This window comes from Myodes glareolus, chromosome 20 (assembly GCF_982192425.1).
Source record: "Myodes glareolus chromosome 20, mMyoGla1.1, whole genome shotgun sequence".
In the NCBI taxonomy this organism is placed as follows: Eukaryota; Metazoa; Chordata; class Mammalia; order Rodentia; family Cricetidae; genus Myodes; species Myodes glareolus.
The window spans coordinates 18,088,330-18,112,850 of record NC_142045.1 but is presented as its reverse complement, the minus strand read 5'-3'; the positions used below and the strand labels follow the sequence as shown (position 1 = coordinate 18,112,850).

Sequence of the window (24,521 nt, the reverse complement as noted above, 5' to 3'; positions counted from 1 at the left end):
ATAAATAAATCTAGGATCCTAAGAAAACCCCACTGCTTTTTTATAAATGTTGATGTGTGCCGAGTATCTGAAGGAAGTCCTTGGAAATCTGGTCCCACGTTATCCACACGTGGGCTAACCAGGGAGCCGGTGGAGTTTGAAGGAGTTCCAATGAGAACTGGTCTTTGGGTACCCCCAAATCCAAATCTGAAGGACGCACTTTTAACAGTAAGGAAGTTACAAGGTACGGTGGCACAAACCTGTAATCTTAGCATCGGGGAGGCTGGGTGAGGTGAGAGGAATGCAAGTTTGAGAAACGGAGTCCTGATGGACTAAAAGGTACCAGGATGTAGGAATTCCAAAGACACTAACATGGGCTAGTGATATTACAGCATCCCTCCTTCTCCCCCACCTAGAGCTAGCCCTGCCTACCCCTCTCTCTCTACAGTAATGGCCTATTAGAGAATGATGTGGGATTTCCAAGATGGCAGCCTGGGCTCAGCTCAGGCTGGACACTGACCCCCATAAACACGCAGCACTCCTCAGAAACCTTGTAAAGTGGGTTTCTGTTTGCCAGCAAAAGCTGTTATGTTTTCATCAGCCTTCACAGCCTCCAGAGAAGGCATCCAGTTCTCTGTGAACTCAAGCAAACCCAACAGGGCAGAGCCCCATGCTAGCTCCCAGGCTGTTCCAGTAACCTGCCCTCCTCCCTCTACAACATAACCCCTCATAACTGGCAGGACACTCCCACCACATTTGCTGTCTTCTCTGCTCCCAAAGCTCTGTCCCGGAGAGGTAGCCAGGACAAGATGGCTCCTGATATTTATCTACAATAAAACCCTGCCCCCTAATTATGGAGCCATTTTGATGGTGGTTTCTTTACTGAGCCCCAGCTTCCAATTTCTACCAGTGATTTTTTTTTCCCTTCTCTCCTGAAGAATGGTGTGTACTAGATGGGCATTGCCCTTGAACCTGTGCCCTGGTATGAGAAGACACTTGGTGCAGGGTGTTAGGCAATCATTGACAAGCAACGCGAACTTAAAGAACACACGGTGCTCTTCATACACTCGGGAGTGTTCTGAGACTCCCAGACTGACAACCCAGGGAGAAGGTCACAGGCCCATTATAGGGAACCACACAACATAGCACTTTCCACACAGAATTATAAATCAGCCATCCTAAGACCTAACTGCGGTCTTTGAGGTTATATTTCCTGAGGAAGGTTTGAACTCTTACCACCAGGTAACTAGTAAGAAAAGAGTTACCTGTTCTTTATCAACTCTAAGAGAAAGCGGCTTAATCCCTGGCACCTGTGGACGAGGAAGCCCCTTTCCTCCCTTAGTAACAGGTCCAGCGGGGAGATGCCAGCACTGTGAAGGCACGGGAAATTAAAATCAGACTCGGCTTCAGACTTTCATCTCAATGGTGAGCTCGTAACAACAGAAGCAGCTTTTCTTGTTTTTGAAAACCCTTTATTCACAAGTTGATCACTAAGCAGAAAACACACTGGGTGGGTTAACAATGCAGCATGGATCCCCTGCCTTCTCTTTCCAGCTCAGACACTGCTGTATCACACTCTAACACCACCTCAGCCTCTTTGCTTTTAGGAAATGCTCTCTATCACTCCCAAGGCCTGTGGAGAAAAACACAGCACAAACGCAGTGACATCGTATTTTTACTACCTTAAAAGTAGTAGTATTTTTACTACCTTAAAAAAAAAGTATGAAATCTCGAATTTTCTTGCTTTAATTTTCCGTATTTCTACAATAAAATATCCAACAAAGCTCAGGAGATTACTGTCAGTCAGTAACAAGCTATGATGTCACATTAGCGGGGCTTTCAAAGGTAAACTGCTGACTGGAGGAAGAAAAACAAAACCCAAATGTGAAAGGGGACTCACTGTATAATACTGAAGTCTCCATAACCTTTAAATACTTAGGAACCTGAAATAACATTAAATACTATCTGATAACTCGGAAATACCACATTGTCAAGTATCTTGTGGATGAAAATAATAAAATGAAATTTCTTCAATATAACTTCCGTAAAGTTTGTAAAAGAAATATATGTGTATATATGTATATATGTATACACACACATATATGTACATACATATGTAAATAATACCACCTAAGCTCCACGCTGAGCTTCATGAGACTAGACTATCTAATAAATACAACGCCGCACAGTTTTGTTGCTGTGGACCGGTCAGCTTTTCTTTCAGGGACATCTTAAGGAATAATCACCTATAGACCACGTCATCCAGACGGCGTTTGTCCCTTTGATTGCATTAGCAAAACCCTTTGTTTGCTCCTTTGTTTTGCTCCACTCCTCCATCACCTTTAAGGCGTCCACGTGAAAGTCTGTGAAGCCAGAAGTGTGAAGTCACTAGTAAGTTTATGCCGCGGAGCTTCCGTCTGGGCATACTCTGTGAGTCTCAGTGTGGAAAGCCAGCACTCTGAACCCTGACCCTTCCTAGGGAGCACCCTCCCTTCCCTGGACGTCTGAAGCACAGCCTTTAATAATGGCATGTGGTGTTCCTCAGCATGACCTGCCAAAACGTGATGATCTCCTTGGAAGAAAAGCCGTGGGCGGCAATCACGCGCCTGAGCTGGCAGACATCCAAGTGGATTCTGTACAGAAAGAAGAGATTCGTGTCTTCTGGGATATGAATCTCCACTTTCAACAAATTCAAACAGATCCCAACATAAACATCTTCAAACTTGATAGGCTTCACGTGACTCATCATTTTATAGATCCTCGGCACCAGGTCCCTGGACAGGATGTAGCCCAGCCCGCTACAGTAGGGAGGGAACACCTTGAAAGGGTACTCCTGATACGAAATATGGTTTTTCTGGAAAAATCCTCTATAGGAATAGTTATCAATTAGAGGGTAACCTGTGAAGAACCTCTCTGAGTGGTTTAAGTTTAAGAGATACTTGACTAAATTGCCAGTGTTGATGAAAACATCCGTGTCTGTCTTCATGATATACTTGGCATTGGGGCAAAACTCAATGACCCACCTGAAAGCCATAATGGTTTTCAAGGTCAAGTTATTATATGTGTCTAGGAAATCTTGCCGTATAATATCGCCATAGAGAAGGTGTTCGTCTTCTAGGGACAGCGATAACACCTTGTCTTCCTTTTCAGCCTGCTGGCCTAGTAAGAAAAATGTAAGGACCTCATATCCCCACCAGGACTTCTTCTCACCCCAAGTGACTCGAATCGCTTGTCTGGCTTTCACGTCTGAGGGCCGCGAGGTCACCAGGATCACCAGGAATGGGTTCTGTTGAGAGCAGTTCGAATGTTCCCGGAGCGTGAAGCGGAAGTCTTGTCTGTAAATGGGCTCATACTCATAAAAGTACATCCAGTTCACACGCTCAATGACATTGTAGTGGGGAAGGCTGAGGTACCACATCACCAGGAAACTCAGCAGGGACAGCAGCAGGAGGCTCCATTTGAGGGATCTCAGTGACATCCTATTGAGGAGGGTAGTCAAGACAGCCGGGGCCATCCACAGCAGCGGAGAGGTACGGAAGGCACGGGCTCTACAAGACGGAGCAAAGGCTCGGTGGTGTCCACCTCCTCAACACACGTCAGTTGCTGTCATCTAGTCAAGAGGAGAGAATGGAGAGAGAAAGTTCCCAATCAGCAGAAGACAGCCTGGCCTCAGCCTGCCTGGCTACACTTAACACACTGATGAACCACCACGCAGTGGTGCATAGCAAGACCCAGGTTAAAACAGACCCAAGAATCATTTTCAAACAACACCTCTCATTCGACACAAATAATTGTAACCCCAGTTATTTGGGAGGATGAGGCAAGAAGATCACAAGTTCGAGGCCAGCCTAGGTGACCCGGACAGAGCCGGACTCAAAATTAAATGTAAAAAAGAAAAATGGAAGCTGAAAAATATTCCACAAACAAGAACTAGAAATATCTGTCTTTCTGTCCTTGCTCATTTTACTCTATTTATGTTGCTTTAAATGCCAGGATTCTAACATTTCTAGCTGAATAACATTCCATCTTGTAGATTACCACACTGTTCTTATCCACTAATCCATCACTCAACTCTGCAACTGATTCTGTACCTTGGCTACTGCTGCAATAAGTAAGCAGGTCTTGCTTGCCTTTGAATGTATTCTAAGCAGGATTTCTAGACTGTGTCCAAGTCAAATAACACCACTGCTATCAATTTATACTAAATATTAATCAGAAAACTGTGTGGGTCCTTTATAATATAGAAAAAAATATGATTTAAAAGTCTAGTATAGGAAACCTTTGAAGTGAAATTATGGCTACCTCATTCAACAGGATACCTTCACTCATTACTTGCAATTTTGCTTCCCATAATTCCTTCATTCATCTCACTGACTGAAATATGGAGCAATACACATGATGTATACTTCTTTTGAAAAGAGAAAATAATAAATACCTAGAATTCTATGTGCATATATGCAGAGTAAGGTATCTACAAGGATGTGCTCCACCAACCCAATGGTCTTGTCTTTGGGTTGCTGAAAGCTCACGCTCTCCCTTTGTGTGTCACTGGATTATACATGCATTGCTTTGGATTTTCTGTGTTGCCTCTGTAAATAAAAACAAAGCCACAACACTGGATTGTGTGCCTGCAGGGCATTACATTCCACTAAGTGGTGCTGAGACTATGTCTGCGTGCTACCTGTCCTAGCTTCACCCCACAAGTGTGACCTTGTACCATTCATGACATTCCTATCATTTTAAATTTCCTATTGTTTTAATACATATCATTTCAATCCAGGGCATGCTTTGAAAAGCCCGTTTGGGTGGGCAAGTATCTCACAGTGGTGCTGACAGCAGACACTCACCATTACACCTTGCTGAGAGAGATGGGTTTTACTGTACCTATTTTATAAGAGAATTTTAGAGTATTCACATGAAATACAAAGAATATTCTCAAAAAGACTAGGATTCGCAGAGATCCACCTGTATCTGCCTTGTCTCTGCCTTCACCTCCAGAGTTCTGGGATTAAAGGTATGTGCCACCATGCCTGGCTATTAAAGGATCTCTTTTTACTATGAAGAACACTGAATTTAAGAAGAAATGGAATGTAAGAAGCAAAGGTAAAGCAAGAGATTATTAAAAGATATGAAAGACTTGTAATCACAGCTGAGAGAATGAAAACAGACAATGAAGAACACAAATAATTTTTCCATATAGCGAAGAGGATGAACCTAGAGCTTCTCAGCCTGTGGGGCTTGACCTTTCGGGGGGGTTGGACCTTCACAGGGTCACCTAAGACCATTGAAAAACATAGACATTTACATTATGATTCACAACAGTAGCAAAATTACAACTATGAAGTAGCAATGGAAACAGCTTTATGGTTGGGGATCACCTCAGCATGAGCCACTGTATTAAAAGGTTGCAGCATTAGGAAGGCTGAGACAGGAGGATCCCTGGGACCTGGTGGCCAGTCAGTGAGCTCCAGATTCAGCGAGAGACAAAGTCCCATAAAGTAAGGTGAAAGGCAATGCTGGAATGCAGAGGTAGATTGCTGACCTGCATTCAAATTCACAGACCAACCAATGAAAACCAAGCAGAATCGTAGTGGGGGGGAATAACGTGGAAAATGACTGAGGAAGACATCTGATGCTTCATCCACATCCACCCCAGCCCCAGGCTCCCCCATGCACTCACACTCACATCCACCCCAGCCCCAGGCTCCCCCATTCACTCACATTCACATCCACACCAGCCCCAGGCTCCCCCATGCACTCACATCCACATCCACACCAGCCCCAGACTCCCCCATGCACTCACACTCACATCCACCCCAGCCCCAGGCTCCCCCATGCACTCACATCCACACCAGCCCCAGGCTCCCCCATGCACTCACATCCACCTCAGCCCCAGGCTCCCCCATGCACTCACACTCACATCCACATCCACACCAGCCCCAGGCTCCCCCATTCACTCACACCCACATCCACACCAGCCCCAGGCTCCCCCATGCACTCACACTCACATCCACCTCAGCCCCAGGCTCCCCCATGCACTCACACTCACATCCACCTCAGCCCCAGGCTCCCCCATGCACTCACATCCACACTAGCCCCAGGCTCCCCCATGCACTCACACGAACAAGTAAACATGCACAAAGTGAAACTGAAATACCAGGTAAAAATGAGATGGCTCAGTTGGGAAAATCCTTGCCATACAAGCGTGAAGACCGGGGTTTAGGTTTTCACCACTCACATAAACGACAGATACGGTATCACACGTTTGTAACCTCACGGGAGTGGGGGATTCCTTGAGCTTCCTAGCTACCCAGTTTAAGTAAATTGGTGAGCTCCAGGCTCAGTGAGGGAGCCTATCTCAAAAATGTGGAGAGAAACTGAGGTAAAGGCCTGATGCTGACCTCTGGTCTCCACACATCTGCACGCGCGCGCGCACACACACACACACACACACACACACCTGCATGTGTCTGCCTGCCTGCCTGCCTGCCTGCCTGCAAAAGAACATTGTAAATAAGAAACTCTCCACACTTTGTTCAGCAGGTATAAGGATGAGGATAAACACAGTATTTTGCTAAAACCATGTGTGTAAGAATCTCTATCTAAACTGGGGTGGAGAGATGTCATAGTGATTCAAAGCACTTGCTGCTTTGACAGAGGACCCAGGTTTGGGTGCCACCACCACATGGCTCACAACCATTTGGAACATACGCCCTCTTCTGGTCTCTTTCTCTGTGGCACACTTTCACACTTGCAAGCAAACATTTATGCACCTAAGATAAAAATGACTAAATAAAATACTTAAAACAATAAAGAAAGAATTTAAAGAAATTTAAAAAGAATAGATACTATAAACCTTCAGCATAACCAGTAGAAGAATAAATATGGGACATATATCTTCTAAGTTGAATGACAGAAACAACAAACAAGCCAAGTAAGCCAGCTATTTGATGGGAAGATAAAAAAGAGAGGGGGGGGGGAAGCAGAGAAAATGTGTAACAAAGAAAAACGCAGAAACCAGCTGCTGTAAATGCGAACGGACATCAGTACGGGGCAGTACTCACCTGAACCACAGGGGTTTTCACGGCTTGGCCCAAATTTCTGATGCATGCTACTTAAAAGGCTCACACCTAAAACAAAACACAAAGTGTTTAAAATTTAGGAAATTTTGGAAAGCATGTACCAGGAAAATGCCAATCAACCAACTAGGACTACAGTCCCCAGCTAGCCATTCGCATCATGTTTTCTAAGTGAGTCGCACTGAAAAGAAACAAAGAAACATTTGTCGCTAACAAAATATCTATATGACATATCTCTTTATAGCCACTGTGTCTTGTGTGTGCCCCTGTGGTTATTAAGGTGAGCTACTGCCCCATACTGATGTACGTTTGCACTTAACAGCAGCTGGCTTTTGTGTTTTCTATGTGCCATGCGGTTGTGATTGCATGTGTGTTTGGAAGTGTGTGAAGGTCAGAGTTCAACAAAGGCACCCTCAAAAAACGTAATTAACAATCACAAAGCTACATCACACACACACACAAAGCATCAGTGTGGGGAGACAGACTGGCCCAAGACTTCCTCAGCGGTCCCGATGAAAGGACAAATGTGACCTTAGTTCTGTGTCCTTGTCCAGCAGCCGGCTAGTCAAAGCTGGTCTTGGGCTCAAGCCAGGGCCTCGAAGGAGTCAAGGCTGCAGCTTCTGGAGACCCGACTCTTCCCTCTGGGCTGTGGTTATCAGTCCTTGGGTAGCGTCGGAGGTGCTGCACGGACTCTCTGTCGACGCTGTCTAACACCGAGCTCTGTTGACCTTGGCCTTTTTCCTCCTGCAGATAGTATATATAAGAAGCTGTGCTCAATAAACCTGCTTGGGCCAGATGTGTTTGCACCGGCCTTTAATGCCAGCACTTGAGAGGCAGAGGCATGTGGATCTCTGGGTTTGAGGCCAGCTTTGTCTACAAAGCAAGTTCCAGGACATCCAGGGCTACACAGAGACACCCTGTCCTGAAAAACGAAAAGAAAAAGGAAAAAAATTGTTTGGCGTAAGTCATCAGCTTCTGCCAGGCCCCCGGTCCCAGCTTTTGTCTTCTCATTCTCTCTGTTCCTCACCGCTGCTCCTCCCACTCAGCACCCCACTGTTCGGGATCCTCATTCCAGCCGGTATAGGCAGCAAAGCCTGCAATATCTGTTTATAAAGTCAATCCCACAACATCCAGACTCCCAAGTGCTGGGCTGACAAGTGGGTGTTGCCACCCAGGGCTTCAAGATTTTCCCTGTATCTAAATGCTATGATCTCAACAGTTTGTACCCACCAAAACCCATGTTGGAAGTTGGTCCACAATGTCATGGAGTTTAAGAGATAGTAACAGAAAGAGGGCTCCATCATCACAAAGGAAATAATCTAGTTCCTAATGAAATGAGGTAACCATGTTAAGTCAGCTGTGATAAAGCGGGCCTCTCAGCCTCCCTCAGCCCCTCTTCCACACGCGCTCTCGGACACATCCCGCTTCCTTCCACTTTATGTGAAACAGCATACAGATCCTCTTGAGAAGTCAAACGAATAATCCTTCCCTTAAAATCTGAAGATTACATTCATTTGTTTGTTTTGATTGTACATACACGGTTGGAAACTAGAGAGCAACTTCCAGGACTTGGTAGAGAAGTGGATCTTGGGGATGGCGCTCAAGCCGCCATCAGGCTGGGTGACAAACCATTATCCACTGAGCGACCTCACTGCCCAGCAATCTTTCTTCATGCGTAAGTACTGTGTTTACAGCATTTCCAACCCGTCCACTCTTCCCTTGTCCTCTTCACTCTCAAATTGACCTCTTTTTATTATTTATGTGCACGCACGCACACACACACACACACACACACACACGTATGTCTGTGTGTGAATATTTCCTGTTAAGTCCATTCTGGTGTTGCTTATATGGATATGTACTTATGGCTAACCACTTATGATTTAGTCTATCACTGTCCTTGGAGAAGTCTGATTCTCTGAGCAGAAATTAATCGTCTATAGCTCTTCACATAGGGCCAGGGCCTTGTGGGATTTCCCATATCTGTGTTGGCATGTCAGCTGGTGTTGGCACTATGAAGGTCGTATTGAGGAGGAGAGCTTCCCTGTCATGCACAGAAGACACTGTCTTGTAGCAGACATTCTTGTTCTCGGCCTCTTACAATCTTTCCTCTCCTCCTCCCGCAGGGCTCTGGTCCTTAGGAATAAAGGCTGCATTGTAGATATATCAGTAAATATGCCGAGTATGGCAGCAAGTACCTGAACATCAGTATTTACGAGGTAGAAGCAGGAGGAGCGAGAGTTTGAAATAATCTCCAGCAACATAGTGAATGTAAGGCCAGCCTGGGTTATAGGGTGAAACTCAGTCTAAGAAAGTCTCTCCTTGTATTTTACTTAGGGTTCTATTGCTGTGAAGACATCAGGACCATAGCAGTTCTTCTAAAGAAAACCATTTACTTGGGTGGCTTCCAGTCCAGAGGTTCAGTTCATTATCGTTATTGTGGAACATGACGGTGTTCAGGTAGACATGGTGCTGGAGAAATAGTTGAGAGGTCTACATCTTACCCAAGCAACAGGAAGTGAACTCAGACACTAGGCAGTATCTTGAACATATGCGATCTCAAAACTTGCCTTCTCCAACAAGGCCACACCTCCTAATAATACCACTTCTTTTGAGGCCATTTTCTTTCAAACCACCATACCTTGAAAACAAACAAAACAAAAAAACTACCACTACCCCTAAGGTAAGATATGTCTTTACTTCTGTACAAAAAAGCAGACTTATTTTCTGTCATTATTCTCAGCTATACATTCATATTTTAAAACACTGCATTAGGCTTTTAAATTTGGAGTGTGCACAGACTGCATGCAAATATGACACCAATGTACATAAAGGATTTGAGTGTGAGAGAACCTTGGAGCCCACAGGAGTCCTAGAACCATCTCCTACACCCTCTGAGGGCCCCTGTACTTGTTTTTAAGGCTGTATCAAACATTTACTTAAAAAGAAAAACAACAACAACAACAACAAAAACTGATACTAGGTTACATATTGTGCTAGCTAGCTCTATGTTAACTTGACCCAAGCTGGACTCATTTCAGAGGAAATAATCTCTATTGACAAACTGCCTGCATACCACTGGGGTGTAGGCAAGCTTGTAGGACATTTTCTTAATTTGTGATTGATGTGGGAGCACCCAGGCCGTTGTGGGTGTCACCGCCCCTGGCCTGTGGTCCTTGATGCTCTAAGAGAGCAGGCTGAGCAAGCCACAGAGAGCAAGCCAGTAAGCAGCACCCCTCTGTGGCTTCTGTAATGGCTCCTGTATCCAGGTTCCTGCTGGGTTTGAGCTCTGGCTTTGGCTTCTCTTGATGAACTGTGTTTCAGGATAAGTAAGCCAAATAAACAAACCCTTCCCTCCCCAAGCCACTGTTGGCCATGGTGTTTCATCATAGCAATAGTAACCCTAAGACACACATGCCACATGGCCATCCTAAAACACTAAAATACAGGCTTCCTTGTTTACCCACTGTGTGTGTGTGTGTGTGTGTGTGTGTGTGTGTGTCTCCCCGTCCCACCCCCATCGCCTCCCACCCTCTCACCCCTTGGCAATCCTAAAATACTAAAACACAGGCTGCCTTGTTTACTCACAACATGAGTGCCAATGTTAACTCCACAAGTGTAATTTGAAAAACATTTTTTTTAAAAAAATCTGTTTAGGGCTGGAAATACGACTACGTGGTAGAAAACCTGCCTAGCCTGTGATTGCTGGACTCAACTTCTAGCAACAAAGACACACACACACACACCTTTAGAAACTCAAAACCTTTGCAAATACAATCCATAGAGTCTCAATAACATTGTAAATTATTTTTTTAATCTATAACTGTACATCAACAATGTAGTACATTTCAACAACTTAGTGAGTCACCAACTCTTAATTTGAGAATTATTTCCTGGTGTGGGGGCAGAAAGCATTTTTTCCTGCTTCAAAGGATGATGCATAGTTTACGGAAACAAATAGCCCTGGTTGATAAGGAAATGGCCTTATTTACAGAAAAACTGAAGTTAGAAATGTCTCTGAAATCACAGAATGGCAAAGGCTACCATTTTGTGACGTCTCACACAATAGACTCGGATGCTGATGATGAAGCAGCATTTTGTTCATCATAGGTTGACCAAGGGACCAGGCATCTGGTGATCTGGGAAGAACACCACAACATTTCCTTGTGTGCACGAGTACTGAAATCATAGAAGCTTATGTTGGCCAATGAGGGTGAAGACGTCACCATCATAACCTGACCATCTATGGTAACCTTGTAAGTGTTTAAAAAAAAATCTCCTGTCTCCTTAGGAGAGAAAGTAAAATGTTCAATGTTATTTCTGATGCATCCTCACCAAAATTAGAATATTTAGAATATATTTATATATTTGTGGTGGTTTAAATGAAGATAATCTCATGGGGAGTGTCACTATCAGGAAGAGTGCCCTTGTTGGAGTACATATGGCCCTGTTGGAGGAAGTGTGTTGTGTCACTTGGGGGCAGGCTTTGAGGTTTCAAATGCTCAAGCCATGCCCAGTCTCTCTCTCTTCCTGCTGACTGCTCATCTGGATGGAGAACTCGCCGCTCCTTCTCCAGCCTCATGTCTGCCTGTGCGCTGCCATGCTTCCAAGGTCATGGTGTCTCTTCACAGCAGGAGAAATCCTAAGACAATGTATGTTAGAAAAGTAACAGAAAGAGACATGTGATAGATGGGAAGAAAGGGGTAGATCAGAAGAGGGGTGAAAGCAAGGCTTTCCAATGTTACAAGTTGTAAATGTTTTATTAAATCTCTTTACTTATCCTTTATAAACATATTACATATTGTTTGGTTGTGTTTTTTTTTTTTGACAGGGTCTCACTATGTAGCTCTGGCTGTCCAGGAACTTACTATGTAGACCAGGTTGGCCATGAACTCAGAGATGCACCTGCCAAGTATTGAGATTAAAGGCCTGTGCTACTATGCTTGGCTAAAACTTTATATATTTACCCAATGTACTATGGTCTTACTCGCACTGTATTACCCTCTGTTACCCCTCCCACTTCTGCTGAAATCCCTTCTTCCCACCTAGGTCACCTTCTCCTGCTTCTTCTTAACCTGCTGAGTTTATTAAAGGCCACCTTACAAACACGGTAGGGTGTTATTTACTGGGATGTGGGTAACTTAGCCAGTGGCTACACCACTGAAGAAAATAACCCCGCTCCCTTCCCTGCAGTAATATTAACTGCCAAAAAGCTCTTCCTGGGAGGGTGAGGCTTCATGAAACCGTCCCCCATTCATGATGGAATGTTCAAGGTATCTATAGCATGTGTTCATGCTTACAAGCGCCATGTCCTTTATACCTAACTTTCAGTTCTTACAACCTTCCTGCCCTCTTCCATGACGCATGCCAGTGTCTCAATCACCATTCTCACAGAAGGAATGGGCATCTCAGTGACTGAGCCCAAAATGGCCACCCTCTCCCACTTTCTGCTCACGCCCAGCTACAGCTGCATCTAATCCACAGACAGATGCAGTGATCTTAGAAATGCCTGGGACAGAAACACCTGAAAGTAATTCAAACAAACCTAAACTATGTTTTTTTTTTCCAGTGGACGGCTTCTCTGAGATTTCAACACGTATTCTCTAAGGATATAATATGCCATGTTTATTACATTATTTAAAAAAGAATCTGTTTTAGCTTTTGGTGTCTCTAGCAGGGAGGAAACCATTCAGAGAAATCTAGTCCTGGTCCTGGAAGACCTTCATAGACATCCCATTGAAAAGGCTTCTGTTAATTATTCTGAGTAATAGTTTGAAGCAGATGCAAATCAGTTCAATTCCCTTTATGTAATTTAGTAAAGCCGAGCCTTTATCTTTCCTGTGGCACAGCAGGTCCATTCTAATAGAACACTCACATTAATTTGTCTGTACAAAACACCACCAAGAAATGTGCAAACGGGGTCCAAGTTTTCATGGTTGAGAGATCCTCTCCCAAAGTAAACAAGAAGGCTCATAACAGCACTCTCTCTAGGCCAACTTAAACCTGTTTTCTGTCAGTCACACCTGGGAACCTGGCAGATCCTTCTACCCGGCTGTCACTGTTGAGGTCAAGGTAAGCAGCTGTCTGCACAGACCTGCTAACTCGAGGCCCAGCGATGACAGCAACACCAAGTTCACCGAGGCACTGGTTCACGCCATGAGAGCCTCAGGACCTGGTGTGTTTTACCTTAACATCAGGACTCAGCATCAGTGTTTCCCCGGCTCAGCTTTGAGTCCCTGTGACTTTTTGTGGGCCCACCAATATCAGGGGCCTTGAGTACCGGCCTCAGTACCCCCTCACGGGCTCAGAATTGGATGCCTATGGCAGGTGAGGATCAGAGGGTAAAAGATTAACTCAAGTACATTACCGCTGCATCTTCTTAATTTTTTATGTGAGGGGAGAAAGTGAAGTGAAGGGGGCACAGAGGAGAGGCAGAAGAAGAAAGAAGGAAAGTAAGGGAAAGAAGAATAAGAAAAAAGGGAGGGTAAGGGGAAGAAGTAGAAGTAGCGAGAAGAAGAGTAAGAGTAAGGGCTGATTGCCACGAGCTTTCTAGTTTTCAGACATAGTTGGAAAATTCCACAGGCAAGGACAATGATACTATGCATATCAAAATTACAAAAAGGGGCGGGTAGAACCTGACCAAGCTATACTCTGGAACAGGTCATAATACTCAGGAAAGAGCGAGCATTCAAGGGGAGGTATCTGACATTCCAAACCATTAGACAAAGTTACTAAACATCCCTGAATCCTGGGTTCACCCATTCTCCTCATCTAATCTCGTCGGTGATAAGCAGCTTTGGGGACACCCAGGTTTGTTTGTTAGCAAAGGTGAGGCATGCTGCCTTCCTGCTCAGTGCCTGTCTTCTATAGAAATTTCTATGTGGTCTGTTAGCAGGTAATTTTGAGGGATTGCCTCTGTGTAAATTTGACTGCTAGAGCAAAGAGTGAATGCCATTGCTCCAAGGCCTCGTGGTGTGGGGAATGGAGCAAGGTCCTTCTGTTGCCTGTGCAGCAGTCACACTGCTGAGGTGTTTTGGAAATGAATCCCCATTTTGAAGGGGAAAATCATGGCTTCACAAGTTTTTTACAGATATGACAGTGACTTTTCCAAAAGACAAGTGTTCCCCGCAACTCTGCAAAACAGACTGTTCCGTGTGGACGTGGACACTTCCCGTGGATCTGTCAGCTGTGCATTCACTGTACAGTCTTGCGGGCTCCAACATCTCCTCTTCTTTTGTTTAGTAAATGCAGTATGTGTACATCTCTCTGGACAACGAATAATAAATTATTAAATTAATAGCCAATAATCTATTGATGGCAATCTAAGAACTAGTTTGGCCATCTTGTAGATGAATTGTGTATGATTTTAAAATATCTCTCATTTACAGTGAAACAGAAGAGTAATATAAAAATCTATAATGACTAATTAAATTTGTAATCAAGGCAGCAATAAACCATTTTAGCTATAAGAGGGCAGTACCAACTATCTCAAAACATACAGTGCAAGGTTTTCGTAGCAGATCAATTGCCTGAAATTTATAAGGAGATTGTCTGATAACACATACATTACAGGTTCATAGGTAGAATCTATACTATTAGTAACAGAACATTTTTAAGGGCAGTCCCGTCCCTGGGCTGTAGAGTTTGCTATAGTAAAAAGGTGACATGGGGTTTTCTCGTGGTTGCTTTCTGCTGATAAGGGGCGAAGCTGTAGGTCTTGAAGACTGGAACACTGGAAGCCTTGGAGCCCAGAGAGGATCAGGCTGCCTCAGACTCCTTGAGGTACTCGAGCAGTCTGTGTCTGGAGAGGACTTCCTGGGGTGAGCACTACTGACGTGCTTTTCAACCTTGTGTGTGCAAGCACACACTGCTGTAAAGGGGGCAGAAACCTTACTTGTACAGTATCCCACGTATTAGGTTTGGTGAAAATCACAATCGCACAGATCAGTCGTGTCAATTATTTATAAAGGGGGGCCCACACGATAAGGATTGAGGGAAGTGTTCGTTCATGAACAAAGCAATATAAAACCCTACTATGCAGTCATACTCTTTCGTCCTCACAGCATACCGCTGCGTTCTGGCTGATGAGTCCATCTGACCACCTGACCACCCCCATGGTTCGCTCTCCCTCTCCTTGGACCCAGGGCTCACATGGCTGTATACCTGGGAACCAGGCTCCACCCCAAACCAACCACTTCAGTTTCTGAGGGTGAAGGGATGCACTGGCACTGTTTTTTAACTCCCAGATGACCCCTCACAGGCCGGCGCTACCCGGGACGTGAGAACCGCAAAGCTCCAGCCGCTGGCTCAGATTTCCTAAATTGGCAGCGTTAAACAATATCCCCACGTGACTCACAGGCTTAGGGGATTTGAGAAGCTCCGATTACCAATTTGTACACAACTTTTACCCTTTGAGGCACTGGCTACTTTTTCTATGAAATAGGAACAACAATGCCTTCTGCCTGGGTCTTCTGTGATGACCCCGTGAACAGAGCACGGCCAGCATCTAGGGTGGGGCTGGTACCCAAGAGAACACTGTTACTATCGGCACACACCCTCGATGCTCCTAGCTCTTGACTGTATTTGTTCTGCTTATAAAATCTGCAGCTACTCCCAGATGTGGTATGATTCTGCATGTTCCAGTGTGGCTAAACATGCAGATAAACCCCAAGATAAACCTTTGCCCTCCAGCTAGCCTGCCTTCGAGAGGCCCAGGTTTCTGCTTTCTCTAGAAGGTCAAGTGCCTGCTCCCACTCCTCCCCGCAGACTCCCTGGCAGTCCTGGAAGAGATCCAGCTGCTGCAGGTGGACTCTGGTTCCTCTCTTCACACGCTCTGCTCCCTACACTTCTTTCTTCCTACCCCGCTGTCATTTTGCACTGAGTTTCCTTTCTCCTTTTCGGGCATGACGTGTACTGCAGCAAGTCCTACCTTAGGCACCTGCAGCAACCACGAACACAGGAACCTTTTCCATCGCATGCCCAGGATAGTAGTGAGCACTGAGAGACTTTATTTGAAGGATATGCATATCTTTAATGCTTTGACAATTAGTGTGTGTGCGTGTCACACGCGTGCACCAGTGCACACAGCTACATGTCAGAAGACAGCCTGTGGGAGTCAGTTCTCTCACCTACCACGCAGGTCCTGGTGTCAACCCCACTGAGCCATCTCTCCAGCCTACTATGTACATTTGGTTATTGAGGCACAGTCGGGCATCCGTGTGAAACCGACTTTTACTCAAGATAGCAATTGGTATATTTACTTAACGTAAAAAAAAATAATAATGTTCTAGTTTGCCAGAGCAAATAAAAGTTTCACATTAAAAATACTTTCTTTTCTACTGAACATCTTTACACTCTTCCTCTCCATCATTTTGCCAGCAGCTGATCCCGGCACTGTAACAGGTGAGCTGTCTTCATATTTCTATTTGTATGATGACTCTGTTAACCTTCTGCATTAATCACAAATACTATACTAGTTCATGTTGGGGACTATGGACCCTCAGGCCCTGAATTTCCTGAGACCCCCTTGCCTGCCTGAGTTAACAACTTGTTATGTTTGCAGCTGCTCTGAGCACGAGGCAGGAGTGTAGTTTCTGGTTGTTTACAGCTGAAGGATCCCGAGAGCTAGGGCCATTGGTCAGGGAAGGCACTATATAAACTGTCCTGGAACACAATAAAGTTGGCATTCTTGTTTCAAGGATGACCCATGTCTCTGTCTGTGTGTGTCTGTGTTTCAATCTCCAGCCCTTTGCCAAGATCTAAAGGTTCTATAGTACAGGCAAACCAAACCGCTCCAGGTGTAGTACCATAGTACACGTAGTACAGGCGCTATAGTACCATAGTACACGTAGTACAGGCACTACAGGACCGTAGTTCTTACCCAGACAGTTTCCAAAAGCCTTCCCACTCAACATCACTTTTTAGCCCAGGGGAAATTGCTGAGGAATATTGTTAATGAATCTACATCCCAAGCAACTCTGAAGACGCTGCTGAGCACTACATACATGTGCATTAAGGCCGCAGCACAAATGTAGTGAGCATCAGAAACTAATGGACACGCCCTAGAGACCCCATCTAACTAACCTCATCCCACTCTTTCAGGATTCCTCCAAAGACGGTCCAGAGACACCCGAAAGAGCCCAAACTTAGACTCTATGATGAGAGCTAGGCGTTTAAAGCTCCTTATGAACAAAGTGGAAAATTGCACATCCAAAGACAGAAGCTAGATAGCTCGGGATGTGGCTAACCCATCATAGCTATGCTTCGTGTTTATACCAAAGTCTTAATTGCTCAGTTTTTAAAAAGATTTCATTTGTAACCATATGTGTGTGTGTGTACGGATGTGCACTTGAGTGCAGGCGCCTGCAGACGCCAAAGGCATTAGATTCCCTGGAACTGGAGTAACTCCTGGGTGCTAGGGACCAAACACTGGCCCTCTGCACGTACAGTCCTCCTTCTCACCCTGAGCCATCCCTCCAGTCCCTAACCTGCTTACATTTTAACAAAAATGAACCTGAAATAATCACTGACTTTTATATCACAGTGGGGTGTGAATAAACACCCCCTCTGAGCACCATTCCCTGAGACCGCCACTCGCTTTCAATAGGTAGTGAACTTAAATCCCGTCATTCCGCTGCCATTTCTCGGCTCTGCCCCTGAAGTCCCAGCCGGCTGTGGCAGCACCAGACTCAAGTGTGGTCTGAGACACCAGGGAGGGGGGCTTTCATCCATGCCTGATGGGAATGGAGGCCTGCTGCCTCTGTGTACTGGGTAGATGAGTGGGCTTTTAGATAAAGTTTATAAGCATCATGTCCTGTTCCCGAAGAACCTTTTCTTGTAGTTAAAGCAACCCTGAAGATGGCACTTTATTCTAGACTTGGGGATTAGGGTATGCAGGGCTCTTGGGCTAGGAAGCAGACAGAAACAAAAGGAGCAGGAGCTGGCATACCTGTACAATTTCCATTTTGCTTCTGCCACCTTTACTTATACTCAACAACAAAAACTGCACTCTTGGTCATCAGTAGTGAGGTTAGGGCTTTATGTTGGGGGGACTGGGGTTTGTGTTTTTGTTTCTTTGTTTTGCTTTGAAAATGGCTCTGTAGAAGTCTATAGCACTTCCGTGGCAAATTTATAAAGCAACATTTTGCAACACTAGATTTTCAAAGACCTGAACAGCCCATGAACACACGGACCTAGAACTTGAAGCTTTTCAACTCCAAATGCTGTGCCCATTTTCCCAAAGCAAGGCACCTGCTTGGGAGTTGGACCTCACATCCAGTTCCTGAGTCTCCGGATTCATGACTCCAAGTTTAGCCTGCACCTCATGAGTGAAACCAGTCTGGAGAAAACTGGGAAGGTCTCGAGTTCAAATGTCTCTAAATTAGCAACCGGTGTGCAGGGCAGGGAGCTAAGTTTGGGCTCTCAGTCTGTGCTGATGCCCAATAAAGGTGCAAAGTACACAGCCTACGCTAGGATACAGGAACTATTTAATACTACGATAATTTATTTTCTCAGGGGAGGGAGACCTGGGAAGATGGCTCAGTTGCTTGCTTGCAAGCATGAAGACCTGGGTTCTGGTCCCAGCACCCATGCAGACATCTAGGTTCAGCAGAACCTGTAATCCCAGCACTGGGAACAAGAGGAACTCTGGGACTTCTGGAGAATCCAACTAACCAAACCAGCATGTTCCAGATCTTGTGTGAGGGCTGGTGAGATGGATCAGTGGGTACCCGCCACCAAACCCGATCAATATAATGGTCTGCTTTCAGTCTACTGAAACCACACAGTACACAGAGAGGAGTGACTTCTCCTGCTAGCTTCCATATATACACTCTGATGTGTGTATGTCCACTCTCACACACACAGAAAATAATAAATTTTTTAATTAAAAAAAATAGGCTGGGCAAAGGTGTCGCATGTCTTTAATCCCAGCACTTGAGAGACAAAAGGTAGGTGGACCTCTATGAGTTCAAGGCCAGTATGGTCTACAAGGCGAGTTCCAGGGCAGCCAGGGTTACACAGAGAAATCCTGTCTTAAAAAACTAAAAGAGAGAAAAAAAAAAAGGTAAAGAACAAAAAGAGGGAGAAAGCCACCTCTGTGCTGATATCTCGTTTGTACTCTAGCAAATAAAGCTTGCCTGAAGATCAGAGTGCAGAACTAAACCACTAGTGAGTCACAGAGGCCTGGCAGTGGTGGCGCACACCTTTAATCTCAGCAGATTTAATCCCAGGCAGAGGCAGATAGACCTCTGTGAGTTCAAGGCCACCCTGGGCTATGTGAGATCAGTCCAGTCTAAGATAGAAACAGAGCTAACCAGCAGTTGATCACACCTTTAATTCCAGCACTAGGAAGGTGGAGACAGGAAGGAATATGGCTGGCTGGAGAGAGAATATGGCAAGGCATTCAGTCTGAGGACTTGTAGAGACAGGACACCCCATTGAGTCTGAGGATTTTGCAGAGGTAAGGACTAGTGACTGGCTGCTCTGCTCCTCTGCTTTTTCAGCTTCCCCCCTAATATTTGATCCCAGGTTTTTATTAATTAAGACTAATTAGAATTCGCAGTACACACACTTACACATACACACACTCACACATAGACACACAATAAAAAGACTGGGTAATTGTATTTCAAAACCAAAGTCTATACCTAAGCCAGTATCCAATAACAGTTCTAGACAGAAGAACACAGAAGTTCCACTGTCATGATGGGTCAGACGGCTGGAGGCTGAGGGAGTGTTTTAAAAGGCAGGGGTGTGCCTTTATTCTAACTCCTAAGAGTGTATTCAAAGTGCACTCAGAAGCTTATGTTCTGTCCAAGGGGTGGGCAAGAATTTTGTTTGCCACAAAAGGCAAGATAGTAAATATTTCCTCTGCAGGTCATATATCTCTATCTTGGCTACTTGATTCTTTTGGGGGGGTAGTTAAAACAATGTAACCCAACTGTAAGCGAAGGGGTGCAGCAAGGTGCCCCATAGACATCAAAACTCAAGGACGCTCAGGTTTCTTATGCAAACACAGTGCAATATTGACATATAACTTATGCAAATGTCTATATTTTTGAGATCTTATATTTATTGCATGTGTAGGTGCCTTGCTATATGTATTTAAGTGTACCACATGTGAGCAGTGCCCACGGAGGCCAGAAGAGGGCGTCAGACCTCCTTGGAGCTGGAGTTGATGAGTTGTGAGAGGCCATGTGAATGCTGAGACCTGAACCCAGGTCTTCTGAAAGAGCAGTCAGGGCTCTCAACCACTGAGTCTACAATGCAAACATGATGTGCATAGCTGTCCGACACAAGGTTTAGACAATGAGAAGAAAAGAATATCTATGTAAGGCCCCTGACTGAGCACCTGGGTGGCCGGGCCCTTCCCTTGCAGAACTCTTTCGGACTCCGCCCACAGAACACTCTAAGGCTGCAAAGGTTGAACCCAGAGCCTCTAAGACTCAGGAGGCCAAGCTCTCTCTGCCTTAGGGAGTGAGAACCCTGAGCTCAATTCTGGGGCTTAAAACCCCACCAGTGCCTGAGTTCACTCCAAGCTCAAGACTAAAAATCCCACCAATCCCCATCCTGGAAAGCTCCACCACCAAGGAAACTTCCATCAGTGTCCCTCTACCTTTCTAACATTGGGACACTTTAATATCGCTCCCCCTTTAATATGTTGGGGTGACCCCACCCTCATGAAAACAAAATCATTTTCATTGCTACTTCATAACTGCAATCGTGCTATTATTATGAACTGTAATAGAAATGTTTCCCAATGGTCTGAGGTGGCCCTCGTCAGAATGTTGCTCAACCCCAAGGAGCGACGGACAAGTTGAGACCCACTGCCTTGCCCAAAGCTGTCTCCTGCTTAGGGCTTTGCTCTTTCCCGCCTGAGCAGAGGCAGCCACACTCTTGCATCTTTCCCTATGAATCTCCTGTGTGAGGTTTATTGTATAGTGTGACTTTGTGGTGTTCCTTGGCTCCTGGCTGCCAGGACACCTCTCCCCCTCAGAGCTGTAATGCATGCAACGGGGAATCCTTTCCTCTCACAACTGCCACACTCACAATCTCTACATTTTTAGGACACACACACATCTTTTTTCTAAATATTTCTACTCCGTGGTTGGCAGAATCTTGAATACAGAACCTACGCACCTGAAGGACTGACTGTATTTATCAAACAGATACCAGTTTGGAAATACCTGCTGGAGCTAATCCATAAAAGTCATCCCTCAAAGCAGCAATAAAATCTTTAGATTTTATTGTCTTTTTTCCCCCTTGTGATCCAAAGGCATCACAGAATGAAAAGGGGTTCCTAGACTAACCAGTAACACGTTCCCTACATGCAATGGCTCCAGAAGGGTAGACTGAGCTGGGAACTGGTACCTCGGCTGTGTATACAACGGGAAGGCAAAAGACCTGACTTCCTAGTTAACTACAGCCAGGGTCAGGGACACATGTCAGAGAACAGCTATTATCTGACTTGGCTTTCTGGTGTTTTACTCCTTCACGTCACAAGGGCTTCAATCAGCTCCTAGGCCCAGCCCTAACTCATATCTTTATCATCCCCCTTCCTCTAATTCACACTAAGGCAAGAATCCTGCTAAAGAAGGCAAATCAGTGTTCACACAGCTTTTATATCCACACCCCCCAAGGAGATGCTGTCAAACAGCCTGCTGAACAGTAATTCTGAAAGCATCTCTTGGTTAAGTTCATTTAAGAGTCTCTTGTTTGACCGTCCAGGTGACCTTACCCACAAGATGGTACCATGCGGCCCTTTAACCATACTATAGTTCCTATCGCGCCGCAGGCTGCATCAGGCAAGTGTGCTTTCTCTGGATGGTACACGGGTGTAAATGGGATAAAGGGATGTTCTGAAATGAGAGGCTACCTTCACCATGACAGAGTAGAGCTGGAGGCTGGGTAGGCATATCACCCACTCCCAGGCAGGGCATACTAATCTGCATAAATCCGAATCAAAAACATGTTAAACTCACAGGATTTCAGATTAGATGAAACACTAGATAAATGTGGCGGGGGGGGGGGGAGAGAGAGGGGATAGGGAAGAGAGAGAGAGAGAGAGAGAGAGAGAGAGAGAGAGAGAGAGAGAAAAGAAAGAGAGAGAGAGAAAGAAAGATTTCCAGAGAGAGAGAGAGAGAGAGAGAGAGAGAGAGAGAGAGAGAGATTTCCATATTCTGATATTCTGTGTTTTAGCTAAAATACAACTCCTACAAACAACTGAATGGAAGAAGACACTGTATCTTGGGGCTGGAGAGATGACCTGGTAGTTAAAAGCACTTGTTGCTCTGGCGAGAGATTAGAGTTCAGGTCCCCGAACCCATATGGTGGATCCCGGATCTGTAACTCCAATTCTAAGGGATGAAAAGCCCCACTTCTGACCTCAGGAGGCACTAGGCATGCCTCTGGAACACATACATACATACATGCAGGCACAACAGACGGTTTTTTTTTTTAGAAATCTTTTTTAAAAGTACAAAACAGCAACGTTATGACAGCTAAAAGCAATGTTCCATTCCCGACAAATTGCTTTAGGCTAAGTTATTATGCATCGGCAGGCAGGCTCTTCGTTTCCAGATAGGCCTCAATGCTCTCTTCAATTCTCTGTTCTCTATCTGTCCCATGAGCTAGCCGAGGATTGTATCTGAACAGTTTTGATAATGGACTATTCTCAATGCTGCAGTTCCCCAACGGTCATTCATTCTAAACAAACTTCTCAACGTGAAAGAGAAAACACCACACTCTTCTCTCAGTACCAGGTAGATCCCTTCTCTAGAGTGACAGAAGTTCCGTGTGAGGTGTCAACATTTCAAAGAGCACAGACCCCCTGCATCTGCCTGGAACACCCAGAGCCAAAACACAAATATTCTCTGGGTGAAGACTGCAAATTCCATTCGCGCTACCTCCGAAAACAAACGGTTGGGCAATGTCTTCCTCGGCAGTCGCGTTTCCTAAGAAACCAGCCGCTTCTCCCAAAGGCTGGCAGTATGAAAAATAAAACCTACTCAGTTCAAAATCAAAACCTGCCTTTTAGTCTTGCGGTCACAGCCACCGAATACAGCCATCTGTGCTTGTTGCTGACACCATCCTTTCCACCCTACAAGAGTGAGGCTCCCTCCTCCATCTAATATTTTCTTTGAAATGCTTTGCTGGTTCACTCGGATCTCTTATTAATTCCGGAGCATTAAACCTTGGGGGTTTTCTCCTTCCTCTTGTCAAATCTCCCATTCCCTTCCTCGGGTCCATCTTGCCCGCCATCCCTCCCCAGAAAGCACTCTCCTACCCAGGGGACCACCGCCCCTTCCCGCCAGGAATAAGCGTTCCTCTGGGCCTGCTGAGGGTCCACCAGCGCGCTGACACTATTCCCAGCTTCTCCTTGGCCACGGTGACAGCCAGGCCACCCCCAGGCTTACAGCGCCCGAGGCAAGGCAGAAGGGATCCTGGCGGCGGCCTGGTTCGCCACGCGCACCGGAGCCCCTCCAAGCGTCCCGGATTCCCGGGAGCCTGGTCCCCGAGCCCCTAGAGTCGGGCGAGAGCGCCCGAGCAGCCGCGGAGGCCGGGGCCCAGGGCGTGGCAGCTCGCCCTGGTGAGGCGTTCCACCGAGGAGCGACAAGCGACCGGAGGAGCCTTGGGCCCGGGAGCCCGGACCCGAGGTCCCTAGAAGGCTGCGCCCCGAGAGAGCTGCTCCGCCGCCGCCCAACCGTCCTCCCCGGCACGCCCGCCCCGCACTCACCTCGGCGAGCCGCTGCTGGCACCCGCTGCGATGCTGGCCGCGCTCGCTTCCTGCGCGCGGACACGGGCTCCCCGCAGCCGCACGCACGCCCGGCGCGCGCCTCCTGCACGCACGTGCGCGCGCGCGCGCGGGGACCCTGCACCCGCAGCCCGGTGCTGTCCTTGCCACTGTTGTCGGCCACGGCCGCTGGCTTCTCTGCCGCAGGCTTCGGACTGAAGTGCAGGTCTGCTTAAGACGCCTTGCTCCTTGGCACGTGCCATCTTCCACTAGCTGCCAAAGGGCGGGACTTCATCCCAGGGCTCCTTGGGAAAGAAGCCAGGGCAGGATATGAGTGCAGGGAATGAAAGGTGAGGACACTCCAGGTTCCTTAGGTCCCTATGGGTAGGGTGCTCAGGGAGTCAGTCTCTGGCACCTAGCCCTCACTCCCTCACCCCCAAATGCTTCCAGAAACAGTTCATTCCTATGGACACTTAATCATCTCCCCCTCTGAGTCATCCCTACCCAAATAGTGCCTCCCTCGGGGAGAGGAGGGGATGGGAGGAAATTAAGGGGAGAATAAGGGAGGCGACAAGCTTTGGTCAAGAGAGTTGGTTGTGGCTATACTGGCCCTACTCATTCCGTACTTTGGGTGGAGGTGGCTCCATTCCAAAATAAAACGTCCTGGGTTTTTTGTTTTGTTTTGTTTTTTGCCAAAAAGGCCCCTGCAGTAGTGCCATCTGAAAACAAAG

The 24,521-nt window shown here is 46.1% G+C and overlaps 1 protein-coding gene across 1 annotated transcript; it reads right to left on the bottom strand.

Annotated features, from left to right (window-relative positions):
- Positions 1-1,429: 1,429 nt before the first annotated feature.
- On the bottom strand, positions 1,430-24,208 carry B3galnt1 (beta-1,3-N-acetylgalactosaminyltransferase 1 (Globoside blood group)). Its single transcript, XM_085682489.2, has 4 exons — positions 23,794-24,208; positions 7,548-7,802; positions 7,044-7,109; positions 1,430-3,589 (listed from the first exon to the last, which is right to left on the bottom strand). Exon 4 carries the CDS (start codon positions 3,491-3,493, stop codon positions 2,498-2,500), a length of 996 nt encoding a protein of 331 aa, XP_085538615.1. The 5' UTR covers positions 3,494-3,589; positions 7,044-7,109; positions 7,548-7,802; positions 23,794-24,208; the 3' UTR covers positions 1,430-2,497.
- Between the last annotated feature and the right edge of the window lie 313 nt (positions 24,209-24,521).